Consider the following 18068-nt stretch of genomic DNA (forward strand, 5'->3'; position numbering starts at 1 on the left):
GTTATAATAGATAAACCCTGGACAGATAATATGTCTGTGATGCACTTTTCTGAGCTATGCCACCTTATGAAGAGATATAGTCTCTTCAAGGAGAAGGTATAACAACTTAGAGGATGTGTGGTCAGTTTGAATAGCAGCCTGATTTTATGACAGAGAAAAGAGCCCATAGGTGGTGGGAAGTTAAGGAGAAAAAACTGGGCATTTGGAGGAGATGAACAGAAGCACAGAATTACTCATGGAACAAGTTAGCCAAGTTCAAGGTGAGGAAATATATAAAACACCAAAAAGCATTTTCCTGTTTCAATAATAGTTCACATGCTAACAATTGAATACTAACAATAACAATTAAAATGCTAAAAAAATTAAATAAAAGATTTTCAAATTAATAGAACTTATTGAGACTCTGAGACTTGATTTCACAGAGTACATTTAGTGCCAAAGATAAAAAAAATAAACTACCTAATTTAGAAGGGATCTGGAAAAACAATTACACTAAGGTTTGAATGCTATAAGTAAAGGTTGGTTGGAAAAATCTATAAAACAATTTCAAATTTTCTGCCAAAAGTGAAAAAAATATTCATAGTCTGTGAAGCAGTGACCTCACCATTGTACATATATCCAAAGGAGGTCAAAAACAGAAAGAGTCACCACATATATTCCAAGATATCATGGCATTTTCTGTGGTACCAACGAAGTGGATACGCAGTGAGTGTCTGATTGAATGGCTGAGAACGTTGTGGCATGTGAACAGAAGTGTATTTGGCATACACTGTCATAGATGATCACTGCATTGGTGTTGTTAAACTATTTTTCTGGTTCTCAAAGAGATTCAGTGAAGGAGGTATATCTGCAAGTAAGTACTGTAGGAAAATGAAAGGAATCAACAAAATCTTTTAGAAAATACAAAGTACAGTTGAGGAAGATTTGGAGTGGAAGAAAGGAACTGGGATGGGGGAAAAGACAGGTAGGGGAAAAAAGTTTTTACAAAAATGGCAAGCTCAGTGCCTGTTATACAAGTCAAAACCATCCCAGATAAAAGAATCATGTGGATATGATCATTTTTTAATCACTAAATGAAAAAACGGACCAAGAGGGAGTGAATTCTGAGCATTTATATACAAATTGAATTGACAACTTATTTAATTATGGCTCTTCTCAGTTGCAATCTCTCTCTCTCTCTCTCTCTCTCTCTCTCTCTCTCTCTCTCTCTCTGTCTCTCAGTTTCTCTTTGTGCCTCTCACTTTCCTTCTGGCTCTCTGTCTCTATTTTTCTCTCTCTCTACCTTTCTCTGTCTCTCTCTCTTTCTGTCTCACTCTCTTTCTCCATGTTCTTCTGTCTTACCTACAGATCCATCAAAAGACAGAGGTAAAAAATGAGAAACCATACAGGAATAACATTTTTCATTTTGGGGGGATTGACAGATGACCCATAGCTTCGAGTTCTGCTTTTTATCTTTCTGCTTCTGACCTATATGCTGAGTGTAACTGCGAACCTGACTATCATCACCCTCACCTGGGTGGACCCTCACCTTAAAACACCCATGTATTTTTTCCTTAGAAACTATTCCTACTTAGAAGTGTCATTCACAACTGCCTGTATTCCCAGATTCTTATACCATATGTCAACTGGGGACTATACTGTGACCTATAATGCATGTTTCACTCAATTATTTTTTGCTATTCTCCTTGGAGTCTCAGAATTTTTTTCTCTTAGCTGCCATGTCTTATGACCATTATGTAGCCATCTGTAAACCCTTGTACTATGCAACCATTATAAACAGCAGAGTCTGTAACCAGCTTCTCCTTGGCTGTTGGTTACCTGGGTTGATGATAGTCCTTCCAATACTTGGTGGGGGTCTTAAACTAGAATTCTGTGACTCCAATATTATTGACAATTTTGTCTGTGATATAACACTATTGCTGGAGATCACATGCTCTGATATACAGGTGCAAGAAAGAATAATTTTAGTATGTGCTGTGTTGTCACTCATCATCACCTTAATGTTAGTGGTTCTGTCTTATGCCTTTATTGTCAGGACAATCCTCAGATTCCCCTCGGCTAAGCAAAGGAAAAAAGCCTTTTCCACTTGTTCCTCCCACATGATTGTCGTCTTCATGACTTATGGCACCTGCATCTTCATTTACATCAAGCCTTCTGCAAAAGAAGGGGGGACTTTGAATAAGGTGGTGTTATTGCTGACAATTTCAGTGGCACCAGTAATGAACCCCTTTATTTACACCCTGAGGAATAAACAAGTGATACAGGCTTTTAGAGACACATTCAAAAGGATTGTACTTGTATTCTTGTACATTTGACTCAGTTCTCTAGATATTTTAGAAGTGAGGCCTTTATCATTGACACTACTTGTAAAAATTCTTTCACAGTTTTTACTTCTCTTCTAATCTTGGTTGCATTGGTTTTGTTTGTGCAAAAACTTTTCCATTTGATATAATCTAGATTACCCATTTTGCATTTCATTATGTTTATCTCTTGTTTGGTCATAAATTTTTGGAGACTATTTCTTCCTTTTTGGCTAAACTGACCTTATAAAAAGTTTAAAAAATGATTATAAGCTCCTTTTGCCCAGTGGTAGATATAGATATATGTGTGTGTTTGTACATACATATGTGTGCGTGTGTGTGTGTGTGTATATATATATATATATATGTACACACATAGTATATATACATATTCACACACACACACACACACACACACACACACACATAATTGCCCAGGGTCAAACAGCTGGTGTGAAACTAGTATCTGAGAGTACTTCAGGTTGATCTGACTCCAGCAAAGGTGTTCTATCCACTGAGTCACCTAGGTGGCCCTGCTCAGTGATATATTTTGCTAACAATCTTTAAGAGAAAAAATAGATTTCCTAATAACTACTATGCAACTACATTTCTTGAATTTTATTGGTGTTGCCATGTTGTTAGTTAGGGTACTTCAAGATTTAGTTAATTACCAGGCAACTTGATACAGAAACCAACTGAATAATTCTCCTTGTCACCCTGGGCCAATATGCAGAGAAGAATATTTTTACATAAGAAAAAGAAAGGCAAAGTGATGGATATAATAGGAATTCTAAAGGAAATCAAGAAAATTTTCAAGTTGATGAATAGTGACAGAGAAAGGACAGAGAAGACCAAAAGGTAACTCCAAAATCATGAACGTAGTGACTATAAAATGAAAAATCCCATGAAAAGAAATGTAAACATCTGGAAAAGAGATAGATTTAGGGAAGAAAAGAATTATCCATTTGGGTAATTTTTATTTTGACATTCCTGTAAGATAGGTACTCTAAGCTGAAGTTGGAATTCCTACTCATTAAATGCCAGACCTACAAAAAATACACATGTATTAAATAAGAAATAAATCATTTATCCAAGCTAATGGCAAATAGAAATCAGTGAAGGTGGATAGATAAGAATAAACAAGAAAATACAGAGTGAATGAACTCTGTGATGGAGAGACATACCTCAGTTCAACCAAGAGACATCCAAATCTCACTCAAAGGGAAATTCTAAAAATGTCTCTGGTGAGATAACCTGGGAATGAGGACATGACTAATATTCCACCTCCTCTACATAATTGACTTCTTCCTAAAATATTTCTTTCCCTTTATGAACTTGAAGAGAATCTGCAAATATGTCTTCTTCTTCAAGCCAGAAGAATTCTCTTCTCCCAAGCTCTCACTAACTTATTCTTTCAGGAGGCACAGAACACTGAGTAATCAATCTGCACCAATAAGAAGAGTTCCATAAACATGAACTCTGAGCTTCATTGTAAATGTGGAATAATTTGTGGTTCCTCTAAAGATGAATGATTTTGTACTTTTTAAAAAGAGATCAGTCAGTGGAATAGATTGTGTATACAACATACAGAAGTGAGCAAACACAGTAGCAAAATGTTCAGTAAACTCAACGACCTCAGTTACTGGAAGATGTATTCAGTAATTGACAATAACTGCTGGGAAAACTGACAAAAACAAGATTTCAAGGAGTACTTTACATCATATATTAAGGTAAGTTCTAAATGGATACATGTTAGACAGGAAAAGTCATACAAACAAATTCAAAGAGGAAAGAACAAATTACCTTTCAGATTTATGACTAAAGGAAGAGTTTGTGATTAATTAAATGATAGAGGGTATCACACAAGACAAAATGGACAAAACTCTTATGTAAAATTTAAATGTTTTGCATAAATAAATCCAAAGAGTTAAAATGAGAAGGGAGGCAAGTAAATGGACTTTGGTAACATATTCCTGAGTGTTGCCCACTGCAATGATGAATACAGACATAAAGTGGAGTAATATTTTATTTTAATAAAATTAAGAATTGTATCTTTTTTAATCTTATCATAAATAAGGTTGTACTTACCATATTTTATCACCCAATGCATTTAAACTCCAGGTATGAATTGCTGAACTGGCCAAAATTGATCCTAGCACTGGAAAAAATAAAAGCAAAAACAAAGCAGTAATAACCTTAGTAATTCTAGAAATTATGCACAAACAGCAGTATATATGCAAAACAATGCATAGGTACTTTCTAGGCTCCTATTCTATATCTGGCACTGTGCTAGACAGAGGGGTTGTAAATACCAAAAAAGAAAAAAAAAGAAACATCTTTTATTAAATAACAAGTATCAAAGCTATTCACAACACAAACAAGTGAACTGGAGTATATAAATATGAAAAATAGCATAATTTTTCAGCATACTCAAAAATAAAATAAACATATACTTCAATGATCATGTGGTATTACATACAAAACATGCATTATATAAGTAAACATTAGTACTATCATCTAACCACAGATTCCCTGGTAACAATTTAACTCAGTCTGGACACCAGTCAAATAATGGTAACTCTCTGAGACCTATTGACCAATCTGCTACACTTGACCTAGTTGATGATATGAGTTGTCAGAGTCTTTATCATAACTATAGTATTGTTTCCCTAAACCTGACCCTGTGGTAGACTCAGATTAAGTAGTAGCTTTGAAATTATCTATACAATGTTTCTGTATTCTAGAAATCTCTATAGCTGAAGTACTAGGAAGAGATGTGACTTAGAAGTTTAATTCTCTCTCCATATTTGAATTGTTATTCATTTTAGTATTTACTTCATCTTCACCTTCACTTGAAATGTCTGTTTCTGAGGCTTGGGTTCTTAACACCTTTCTACATCTGGCAGCTGTTAGTCTCTCTTCCTAAGAGGTCATTAAAGTAGACAACTATCAGTCAGACTTATTCTTACAGGCCTCTAATTAACTCAATTATGTTGTATATAAGCAGTAGCAGTGAATTGTCTTCACAAGGAACCTGACAAATTCTGGGGTTATTAGGGCACCTGGATGTAATAATAGTTAAATTGCCTAGTCTCTTCACATTTATCTGTTTATTTGAATGTACCATGAGCACCAAGATTTCTCAGCAAAACTCCATCTTCCTGTTGAAGGAGTTATTTCCAATGATTCCTTACTACCTCCAGGATCAAATATAAAGTCCTCTGTCTTTTAAAAAGACAGTCATTGTCTGTGAATAGATATATCTATATTTAGACAGACAAACAGACAGACAGACAGATAGATAGATAGATAGATAGATAGATAGATAGATAGATAGATAGATAGATAGAATTTGTAGATATGTACTCAATGATTTAGTGACAGTGGCTGTATTATGTCCCACACAAGAAATAGGTTATATCCCAAATCTGGGCACTTTCACTGGCTATGTACCATATCTGAAATTTTTTCCCTCTTACCCCCTTTAATTGGAGTCTCAGATAAAATACAACCTTATACAAGAAGACTTTCTCTCTCTTCTTAATACTAAGTATCTTTCCACTGAAATTATCTCCAGTTTATCTTGTATATACATAGTTGTTTGCATGTCGGACTGTTGGTTCCTTGATAATGATTTTTTTTTAAGTTTGCTTAGTGCAAAGTCTGACACATTGTGGCTACTTAATAAATACTCGATTGCTTGAATTGAAGATCTTCACAATGCAATCATGTATCATATTGTTATTTGTTCTTTAAGTGCTTCTCTAAGCCAAAGTTGGAGCAGGATAATCAGCATCTTTCAGCTTCATTCTCAGACAAGAAATATACTGGTTGTACATATCTACAGCCATTTCACACTCAAAACACAGGTCAAAGGCTCGTTGTGTTTCTTATCCATAAATCTGAAGGTTGTATTTCTTATTTAAACAAAAATCTGTGCTGTTTCTTACCCAGAATACCCTATCTCTCAACTCTGTGCCTTTGACCTGGAACTCCTCTAAGCCCAGAACACAGTGCCCTCCCTCATTTCCATCTCTTATTTTCCCCCAAACCTGGTCAAATCCCTCGGGGGGGGGGGGGAGTAGAAAGATGCACATACACTACCTCTTCCCCCACAGTCCATAAAATACCTGTAAAGACAGACCCTCAACAAATTCTACCGCAGCAGAAGCCACAGAACAATGGAGTGGAAGAGATTTCCAGCCCAGGGTGACCTGAAAGGCCTACGGGAAAGTTTTGTCGCACCTGACTCAGAGCAGAGACAAGCCTTGGCAATGTGGCATAGGGCCAGGAGAAAGAACCTAGCAGGCAGTGGTATGCAGATCCCTCAACCCACAGGTGCCAAAGGTCAGTGAGAAGCTTTTTCAGTTGGCCTAGAAAGGAGCACAGTCTTCACATAGCTCCAGCCTCAGGTGGCAGCAGGAGAGGCTGCACTGGACCTCAGCAGGTCCCACAGAAACCTGCATCCATTGCTGGATTGTAACACTCCTGGGGAAACTGAGTAGCTGATCCTTACCTCAACACTGTGTGGCAACCCTGCCCGCCCCCCCCCTCACCCCCACCGAAAGCCCCTTGCAGAATTGAGGAGCTTATCTGAATCTCAGCCCCATTCCTGGCTTGGTGGAACTGGAGGACAGGGGGTTGTGGAGAGGAAACTCTATTACTCACAGATTCTGGGCACAAAAGTTTCTTGTTGCTCCCAGATCAGTGTACATGTTTGATTGTGCCACGTTGGAGGAAATGAGATCTTACATAGCCACAGAGTATAACCTACTCTTCACAAAGGACCCAAAAGTCAATAACTGGTTGGGGAAATTGCCGAAAAAGGGAAAAAATAAGACTATAGAAGGTTAATTTCATGGCGAAAAGATATCTTCTCCCATCCTTTCAGGTGAGGAAGAACAATGCTTACCATCAGGGAAAGACATAAAAGTCAAGGCTTCTGTAACCCAAACATTCCAAATAAATATCCAATGGTCTCTGACCATGAAAGAGATCAAAAAGGATTTTGAAAAGCAAGTAAGAGAGGTGGAGGAAAAATTGGGAAGGGAAATGAAAGAGATGCAAGAAAATCATGTAAAGTGAGTAAACAGCTTGCTAAAGGAGACCCCAAAAATGCTGAAGAAAATAACACCTCTAAAAATAGGCTAACTCAATGGGCAAAAGAGGTTCAAAAAGCCAATGAGGAGAAGAATGCTTTAAAAAGCAGAACTATCCAAATGGAAAAGGATATTCAAAAGCTCACTGAAGAAAATAGTTCCTTAAAAATCAAAATGGAACAAATGGAGGCTAATGACTTTATGAGAAACAAAGAAATCACAAAACAAAACCAAAAGAATGAAAAAATGAAAGATCATATGAAATATCTCATTGGAAAAACAACTGACCTGGAAAATAGAGACAATTTAAAAATTATAGGACTACCTGAAAGCCATGACCAAAAAAAGAGCCTAGACATCATCTTTCATGAAATTATCAAGGAAAACTGCCCAATATTCTAGAATCAGGGGTCAAAATAAATATTCAAAGAATCCACAGATCACCTCTTGAAAGAGCTCTGAAAAGAGAAACTCCTAGGAACATTGTAGCCAAATTCCAGTTCCCAGGTCAAGGAGAAAATATTGCAGGCAGCTAGAAAGAAACAATTTAAGTATTGTGGAAGTACAATCAGGATAACACAAGATCTAGCAGCTTCTATATTAAGGGAGGAAAGAGTTTGGAATATGATATTCCAGAAGTCAAAGGAACTAGGATTAAAACCAAAAATCACCTACCCAGAAAAAGTGAGTATAATACTTCAGGGGAAAAAATAGTATTTCAATGAAATAGAGGACTTTCAAGCACTCTTGTTGAATAGACCAGAGCTGAAAAACAAATTGACTTCCAAACACAAGAATCAAGAGAAGCATGAAAAGGTAAACAAGAAAGAAAAATCATAGGGGACTTATTAAAGTTGAACTGTTTACATTCCTACATGGAAAGACAATATTGGTAACTCTTGAAACTTTTTTCAGTATCTGATTAGTTGGTGGTATTATACACACACACACACACACACACACACACACACACACACACACACAGACCCAGCACATACATACACACAGACAGAGACAGAGAGACAGAGAGAGACAGACAGAGAGAGAGAGAGAGAGAGAGAGAGAGAGAGAGAGAGAGAGAGAGAGAGAGAGAGAGAGAGAGAGAGAGAATGAGAGCACAGGGTGAACTGGATAGGAAGGGATCATATCTTAAGAAGTGAAATTAAGGGGTGAGAGAGGAATATATTAGGAGGAGAAAGAGAGAAATCGAATGGGGCAAATTATCTCTCATAAAAGAGGTAAGAAAAAGACATTTCAATGGAGGGAAAAGGGGGGAGGTGAGAGGGAAAACATGAAGCTTACTTACACATTTGACTCAAAGAAGGAATAAAATGCACACTCATTTTGGTATGTAAACCTATCTTACAATACAGGAAAATGGAGGAGAAGGGGATAAGCGGGGGGGGAGGGGTGATGGAAAGGAGGGCAATGGGAGGAGGGAACAATTAGAAGTCAACACTCTTGGGGAGGGACAAGGTCAAAAGAGAGAATAGAAGAAATGGGGGGCAGGATAGGATGAGGGAAATACAGTTAGTCTTACACAACATGGCTGTTATGAAAGTTATTTGCAAAACTGCACATATATAGCCTATATTGAATTGCTTGCCTTCCCAGTGGGGATGGATAAGGAGGTAGGAAGGAATATAAGTTGGGACACAAAGTTTTAGGAACAACTGTAGAATATTGTTCTTGCATATCACTGGGAAACAAGAAATACAGGTAATGGGGTATAGAAGTTTCTCTCTCCCTACAGGACAAAAGAAAAGATGGGGATAAGGGAAGGGAGGGATATTAGAAGGGAGGGCAGATTGGTGGTAGGAATAATTAGAATGCTTGGCACTTTGGGATGGGGGAGGGGAGAGATGGGGAGAAAATTTGGAACTCAAAATTTTGTGGAAATGAATGTTGAAAACTTAAAATAAATAAATTATTTTAAAAAAAATCCCACCTTCAGTAAGAAGCCTTTTCTGATCCTATCTCAACTTCTCTACCCAAGTGCCTTCCCTCTGAGATTACCTTCCTTTTACTCTACATAGATCTTATGTGTCCATTTATTTACATGCTGTGTCTTCCATTAAAATGTCTTTTAGGATGAAAACAAAGTTTTTATGTTCCTTTGTAACCCAGTCCTGAATTCAGTATCTGAAATATTCTAAGCAGTTAATAAATGCTAGGTGACTAACTTTCAATTACATTAATAAAAAAGTACATTGTGTACTACATAATATATAAATGAGTATATGTGTGTGTGTGTGTTTGTAGAGTGCATACTGTTAGAGAAAAACTTGACACATAAAAAAGGTATCAAGACAAATTTATTAAAAATGAAGTTCAGAGGAGGGAAGGCCTTCTAAGGTCCTCCCTCTGAAGGAACAGGTAGCTTCCAGTATGGCCACTAGAAGGACTATGACCAGGTCAGGATGTTGTAGGAGCCTTAGAGAATTCCAAACTTTTGATCTCCTGTGATACTGTCCCCGGGACATGTGACTTCATGTTCTCCTCTGATAGAATTTCCCTCAAGCAACTTATTGAGCATGCACAGTAGTTCAGAAGTAACAGAAGTTACCTTCACCTCACTGTACTAAGTCTCACACACACACACACACACACACACACACACACACACACACTCCTTCCATCAATGGGAAGCGTGGAAATAAAACTTACTTCCTGTTTTCTGCACATACTCATTTTTAACTGATGGAGGTGGAGGATTCAAAAATTTTGGAGGCCAGCATCTTAATCAATGTGGGGAGGAGCAATGAGATGTCACTCTTCCTCCAGCACCTGACTCACTGCCATGTACCAAGCCCCTCTCTGATGCTATTCCCATTTTTCTATTCTTTGTGGTACTGGCCCTACAACAATGTACTTCATGTGTTTTGCCAAAGTTGATTACAATAGAGAGAATCATTAATAACTTTGAACTTAGGTTCCCCAAGGGTTCTTTCATTTGTGAGCTCAGTTGGTCCCCATGCACCTGCAGCACACTGGACAGATGAAAGAAATGTCCTCTGCTGTTGGTGTACAGTTTGAGGGGAAAGCTGTGTCTCTGCCCAGACAGGTCAGATCAGGAGATCCATATAAATTGAGGGCTTGAGAGGCCATTTTCTTTCAAAAGTTTCAGTTTTCTTTAAGCAATATACAGCTCATCAAAATACATCATGCATTTAATGCAGGACAAGATAATTGATGCAGTTACATTTTAGAGCTGGGAACGAGAGAGAGCATTGGTATATTTGAGAAGATGAGAATGCAGGAAGAACTCCATTTCACCTGTTATTGTGATGTCATGGGTTTGTGAGATAAAGTGGAGAGAAGTACATATATGTTCTTCCATCAATTTGTGGCTGCATTCCAGCAGTTTTGAGGTATTCAAGCAACTATTGGACAAAAACTGCTCACTGAGACCTGAAGTATGGACAAGAAAGTAAGTAAAATAATAAATGGCAATATCACTACTTCTCAATCCTTTTTTAAGTTGTATAGACAGAACAGATGTGACAGGTTTCCTATATAGGAACATAGAAATGAGACCTGTCAAAAGAAAGGAAGGAAGGAAGGAAGGAAGGAAGGAAGGAAGGAAGGAAGGAAGGAAGGAAGGAAGGAAGGAAGGAAGATAGAGAAAGAAAGAAGGAATGGATACAACAATGGAATGAAAGAAAGAAGGGAGGAAGGGGGAAGAAAGGAAGAAGAAACAATCAAAGAAATCTATCAAATACAGTATATGTTTCAGATAGAAAATGAATAGTCATTTCTGAGATGCTACTTTTATTTCATACGATGTGAACCTTGACCTGTACTCTGTGTTGAGAGTACTTTCGTAGAGCCAGCTTCTTTTCTGCATGGATTACATACTGGTCTTCACAATTTGAGGGGTGTATGAGAGCCTCCCATTGAAAGCTGTCTTCTCACTCTCATGCTGCACACTTCCTAAAATTTCACAATTGTTACTATTTCTTTTGAATGAACAAGCATCCTTACTGAAAAAATAAGCACCCCTAAGAGGATTGAAATATAAAGTAGTTTGTTAATTGCACAAAAGAATGAACTAGATAAAAGATACTTTTTAGCCAGTATCTAGTTAGAAACAAAGCTCAGAGAGAAAGAAGGAAGGGAGGGAGGTATGGAAGGTAACTTTGAAAGTGGGGGAAATTGGGTAGGGTCCACAGAGGGCAGGATGAGGTCACTATGCTCCAGGAGATGGGGCTTACAGTAGAAAGGGATAATCAGGACCAGAGATAAACCTCTTGGAGGCTACAGTTTTGCACAGGTGGCCTCTATGTGATATTCCTTTGAAGCAGTATTATTGGGGGATATTTTATCTTTCATCTCATCATGGCTCTAGTCTACCAAAGTCAGATCACCTTGCTTGTGAGGGTGCCTTGAACATTGGATGCTGCATTATGTGACACGGGCACTTAACCTCATGTGATCCCAATATCTTAGCTGCAAGAGTCAAGCTCCATTTCACCAAGTTCAAGCGAAAAGCCCCTCAAGACTCTTGATGGGTAATATATTACAACAGTCATGGAAAACCTATCCCTGTAACTAATTGAGATCTCCTGAGGAAGCCTATTTCATTTCAGAATGGGACAAAATTACCTGAAAAGCAAATGGAAAATATGTGTTTAGCTACTGAATGTCATTAATTAGTGATTATTGAAAAACAGTTGTGGAGTACCCTGGAGCACTGACCCAGGAGTGAAAAGGACCTGAGCTGAAATTCAACCTCAGATGCAAACTCATTATATGAACTTTGGCAAGTCGCTTTACCCTGTTTGTCTCACACACAAAAAAAAAAAAGAGAAGAAAAGAAAGAAAAAACAATTGTGACCAGGTCCTATACTAAATGGAGGGACAAGTTCTGTCCTCTGGCCTTATAACCCATGTACATACAGACAGAACATAAGCAACATCATGAAAAAGACAAAATCATCGCTGAAAGGTGATGCCTAACTATCTCTGTGGCCAATTACAATGCCAATAGTAATGGAACAGATGAGTTCATTCTGCCTTAGAACAGGATAGAAAATACAATTATAAGATAGAGTGACCCAAAGCACAAAAATCAGAACAAACTTCCAGAATCTTCTTTATTGTGCCATACACAAGACATCCTGAAACTCCGCAGAAGAAAAAAGGAATTCCATGCATAGGACAGACAAAAATAATGTTTTAAAAATCCAACAAGTACTCACATTTAAGCTATTCCTTGGAAATGGCCATTGTCAGTTATTTATTACTTACTGTCCTTTCTTTTATTAGATCTTGAAAAGAAGCAATTAAATAGACAGTGCAGTGCCAGAATGTAGTGGAGGTGCTGGCAGAGGAAAAACCTTTAGAAAACTGGAGAAAGCATTAGGAGACACAGTAGAGAGTGGAGAGAAATCTCCTTAAAATTCCAATGGAAACCTTTGGTAATTGGAATTTTTCTTATGCAAATTCTTCCCTTCAGTTTTTTGAAAGGACTCACAAATAAAAAGTTCAGAGGATATCCAGGAAGTACAGAAGAGGGCAGCTGATGAGCTAAGGTAATAGAGATACTAGTCAGTCATGTCCAGTTCTTCATAACTCAATAATTCATTCTGCCAAAGGTATTTTCTTACAAAAGAACTTGAAATGATTTGTCATTTCCTTCCCTAGTGGATCCATTTCTCAAGAAAACAGAGGTTAAGTGACTTGTTCAAGATAACAAAGCTAAGGAGAGTTGGAGGATGGATTTGAACTCAGTTATTTCTGATTCCAGGCCCAGTTCTCTGTCCACTGACCTACCAACTGCCTCTAAGGTAAGAGAGAAGCATGCAGAAAAGCTGATTCACAATCAAAATGATATGGCAACTAGACATGAGGGAATAAAAGAAGAATAGTGTTAGTTGCAGCTGTGGGTGGAGATTCAATGGCTGTGTACTTGTCCAGAGGAGAATAATTGTCTTCATTCTCAATGGAAAAAATATCAAAGGTAACTAGCAAACCACCTTAGTGATTGGGGATGCCTTATGAATGTAATTGAGAGTGGAGAGATGCATTCTATTGAGGCTGACTTAGACAGAATGGCCTCAAAACAAATATGCCTGTACCCTGGGATGTCCTCATCTGGGATGGATGTGTTGGGAACAGGGTGGGGTCCCTTCTTGGTTGTGGGTAGCTCCTTTCTAGGAGATTGGACTTAATCCCAGAAAAATGACTGTCCCCTCCATCACTTTTTGCTCCTCCAGCAACAAGCTGAACACCTGGACCCCCCCTCCCTCCTGGGTCCTATTAACATTTTCCCCTTTCCTAAGTGTTCTTTTCTCCCCCACAGTTCATTGACCTCGTTGTGAAACCACTTGATGATGTAACCTTCCATAGGAAGCCTTTCCCCTCCATTCACACCAGCAGCTTTGGTAAGACAGACCTCTGCTCCACCATCACTCTTTCCAAAGAGAAATTTGCATCAGATAACATAATGGTTCTGCTTCCCATTATAGACCCAGATAACAGATTTGCTGTGAATATGCTTGCTAGTCTGGGACTGTAAGGTCATGTCTTAGTGAAATATTTTTTGAGAAAATATGTGTTCAGAAAGAGTAGAAGGATACTAGGAGAACAGGTCTCCTAGGTATTAGACAAGGCAGCAATGAGCATGGATGAAGGATCGTACATGGTAGACTCAGTCAGGTGTAGGAGGCTTAAGGTAGCTATTCCTAGTGGACCTCCAATACTTTACTTACATGCACCTAAAGGATATTGGCATATGGAGAAAATGGTTGCTGGGGCTGATGGGAACTGATGCTTTCCACTAAGATTTCAACCTCAACATTTAATATTGCTATAAGTCCTAGCTCTGATTTCCCCTTGTATCATCACCCCACCCCACCCCAACAATCTCAACACTGCCTGGATTATAATAGATAAACCCTGGACAGATAATATGTCTGTGATGCACTTTTCTGAGCTATGTCACCTTAGGAGGAGATATAGTCTCATCAAGGAGAAGGCACAAGAATTTAGAGGATATGTGGTCTGATTATATAGCTGCCTGGTTTTATGGCAGAGAAGAGAGCCCAGAGGTGGTGGGAAGTTAAGGAGAAAAAATTGGGCATTTAGAGGAGATGAATGGAGGTACAGAATTACTCATGGAATAAGTTAGCTAAGTTCTAAGTGAGAAAATATATAAAACACCAAGAACCATTTTGCAGTTTAAGTAATAATTCACAAGGTAAGAATTGAATATTAACAATAACAATTAAAATGTTAAAAAAATTAAATAAAAGAATTTGAAATTAATAGAACTCATTGAGACATTGAGATTTGGTCTCACACATAACATTTAATGCCAAAGATAAAAAAAATAAATTACTTAATTTAGAAGGGATCTGGAAAAATAAGCATACTAATGTTTGATTGCTAAAAGTAAAGGTTAGTTGAAAAGATGCATAAAGCAATTTTAAACTTTCTGACAAAGCGGAAGAAAATATTCATTCTGTGAACCAGTGACCTCACCATTATACATATATACAAAGGAGGTCAAAGACAGAAAGAGTCACCACATATATTCCAAGATATCATGGCATTTTCTGTGGTGTGGGTGTGTTTGTCCTTTGTTGCCGAAGAAGACCATGCCATCAGAGAAATAATGACATGACTTGCACTTGACTTTGTTTTGAGTGAGGGAGGCCTGTGCAGGTCACCAACCTCACTTCTCCTCCAGAGCCATCTGAATTCAGTGACCAGATATTCATCAGGATGACTGGAGATGACCAAGGATGAGGTAATTGGGGTTAAGTGACTTGCCCAAGGTCATACAGTTAGTGAGTGTCAAGTGTCTGAGGTGAGATTTGAACTCAGGTCCTCTTGACTCCTGCACTGGTACTCCATTGCCTTCTCCACCTAGCTGCCCCTATTTTCTGTGGTAGAAACAAAGTGGATAGGAAGTGAGTGTCTAATGGAATGGCTGAAAGCATTGTGGGATGTGAACAGAGGTACATTTGGCATACATTGTCATAGATGGTCACTGCATTGATGTTGCTAAACTATTTTTCTACTTCACAAAGGGATTCAGTGCAGGAGATATATCTGGAAATACGTGTTGTGGGAAAAAAATGAATCAACAAAACCTTTTAGATAATACAAAGTAAAGTTGAGGAAGATTTGGGGTGGAAAAAAGGAACTGGCATGGGGGGAAAAGACAGGTAAGGGAAAAAAGTTTTTACAAAAATGGCAAGCTCAGTACCTGTCACACAAGTTAAAACCATGCCACATAACAGAATCATGTGGGTATAATAATTTTTTTAATCAGTGATTGAAAAAATGGACCAAGCGTGAGTGAGTTCTGAGCATTTATATCCAAATTAAACAGCCAACTTATTAAAGTATGAATTATGACTCTTCTCAGCTGCAGTCTCTCTCTCTCTCTCTCTCTCTCTCTCTCTCTCTCTCTCTCTCTCTCTCTCTCTCTCTCTCTCATATACAGAGTCATCAGAAGACAGAGGTCAGAAATGAGAAACCATACAGGGATAACATTTTTCATTTTTGGGGGACTGACAGATGACCCACAGCTTCGAGTTCTGCTTTTTATCTTTCTGCTTCTGACCTATATGCTGAGTGTAACTGCGAACCTGACTATCATCACCCTCACCTGGGTGGATTGCCACCTTAAAACACCCATGTATTTTTTCCTTAGAAACTATTCCTTCTTAGAAGTGTCATTCACAACTGCCTGTATTCCCAGATTCCTATACCATATGTCAACTGGGGACTATACTGTGACTTATAAAGCATGTTTCACTCAATTATTTTTTGGTATCCTCTTTGGGGCCTCAGAATTTTTTCTCTTAGCTGCCATGTCTTATGACCGTTATGTAGCCATCTGCAAACGCCTGCACTATGCAGCCATCATAAACAACAACAGTTGTAATCAACTTCTCCTTGGCTCTTGGTTGTCTGGGTTGATGATCGTCCTTCCAATACTTGTTGGAGGTCTTAAACTAGAATTCTGTGACTCCAATATTATTGACCATTTTGTCTGTGACATATCACCATTGCTGGAGATCACATGCTCTGATATACAGGTGCAAGAAAGAATAATTTTAGTATGTGCTGTGTTGTCACTCATCATCACCTTAATGTTAGTGGTTCTATCTTATGCCCATATTATCAGGACTATTCTGAGATTCCCCTCGGCTGAGCAAAGGAACAAAGCCTTTTCCACTTGTTCTTCCCACATGATTGTCGTCTCCATGACATATGGCACCTTCATCTTCATCTATATCAAGCCTTCTGCAAAAGAAGGGGGGACTTTGAATAAGGTGGTGTTAGTGCTGGCAACCTCAGTGGCACCAGTAATGAACCCCTTTATTTATACCCTGAGGAATAAACAAGTGATACAGGCTTTTAGAGACACATTCAAAAGGATTGTCCTGATTTCAAAGCTATGAGAGGCAATAGACATTCAAGTAAAATTAGTAAAATAAAACCTAAATAGTTCTGAATTCATTGTTCTGGGTACCATGACCCAATTTTATTCTATTACTAAGGTCACCTTAACCACAGACCCAAATTACCTAATTCCTTTTTCTCTCTTATCCAGAAATCCTCACCAATTGAGGCTTTCTCCTCCCCACTCCATGGATCTTTCAAAGGTTTTCACTTCCTTTCAACCACCTCACTCAATTCTATAAGATGCATGGAAGATTTGGATTTAGAATCAACTATGTATGAGACACTTATTATCAAAGAATTTTCCAGCACCTACTTAATAATACAGACATTATTAAATTTCTGTAACATAAGATATAAATATGAAAAAAGAAAGACTATCTCTACCCCATAGGAAGTTTAAATCTAATTAGAAACACAACACATGCAAAAGAAAGCCGGAAATTAGGAGGGAGAGGAAAGGCAGCCTGCATGAGGGAATGGTAAAGAAGTCAATCAGAGAAGTCCCAAAGTAGTGCAGTCAGATGAGAAATGAGGAAATGTTTGAACTCAGCTCTCTGCTTAACTGGAGGTTTCGGGTTCTTGGCTCCACCAGACAATCAATCAGAGGCAGAGAATAGGGTTGAAGTGGACTACAAAGGCAGATGAGATCCTTCAAGATGATGACGTCTTCCCAATAGTAAGCTTCCTGGAGCAGAGTAGACATGGCACTGGTAGAATACTCAAAGTACTGCAGTCAAGGGAGAAATCAATTTTGCCTGTCCATTCATTTTATAAAACTTGAAAGCCCAAATACTGGGATCTCCTGCCTGAATGCTAAAATTAGCCCTGTGTAAATAATCATAAGGGGCTTTTACCTTGAATTCTTTCAAAGTAAAAGCCAAAGTCCCAAAATAAAACAAATCTTCTAGGCCAAAAATCTTTCATTAATTTAAAATTATTCATTTTATTAAATATTAAAATTATTCTCATTTACCTTCTTATTTACCTTCTCTTATTTTTCTTTGCAATTAGTTTGAGTAAAAAGTTTATTTGATAATTGTCATATCTATGTTTTTATTGGATCTGGCATTTGATGGGAAGGGATTCCAGCTTTGGACTTGGACTACCTCTATATTAATGGGTAACAACCAGGAACTTAGCTTGAATCTGGTCCCCTAAACTAATGATTTTAGGGGACTGAACAGATATAATTCAGGGCCTGTTATATTTTTTCTAAGTAGAGCAGAGCACTCAGCAACTGTTGCCG

At 38.0% G+C, this 18068-nt stretch overlaps 1 protein-coding gene and 2 pseudogenes across 1 annotated transcript; all 3 read left to right on the forward strand.

Annotated features, from left to right (window-relative positions):
* Window positions 1-1372: 1372 nt before the first annotated feature.
* On the forward strand, window positions 1373-2315 carry LOC140531984 (olfactory receptor 6C2-like; annotated as a pseudogene).
* An 8403-nt stretch (window positions 2316-10718) lies between these two features.
* The window catches only part of LOC140534195 (olfactory receptor 6C2-like), a 72110-nt pseudogene continuing 64760 nt past the window's right edge, over window positions 10719-18068 (forward strand).
* Window positions 16225-16818, forward strand: LOC140531985 (olfactory receptor 6C2-like). Its single transcript, XM_072650581.1, has one exon. It carries the CDS (start codon window positions 16225-16227, stop codon window positions 16816-16818), a length of 594 nt encoding a protein of 197 aa, XP_072506682.1.

This window comes from Notamacropus eugenii, chromosome 3 (genome assembly GCF_028372415.1).
Source record: "Notamacropus eugenii isolate mMacEug1 chromosome 3, mMacEug1.pri_v2, whole genome shotgun sequence".
Taxonomy (NCBI): Eukaryota; Metazoa; Chordata; class Mammalia; order Diprotodontia; family Macropodidae; genus Notamacropus; species Notamacropus eugenii.

Bases quoted from the DNA above. Each gene is read 5' to 3' on its own strand.
- LOC140531985 (XM_072650581.1), top strand. From the start codon at position 16,225: ATGTCTTATGACCGTTATGTAGCCATCTGCAAACGCCTGCACTATGCA.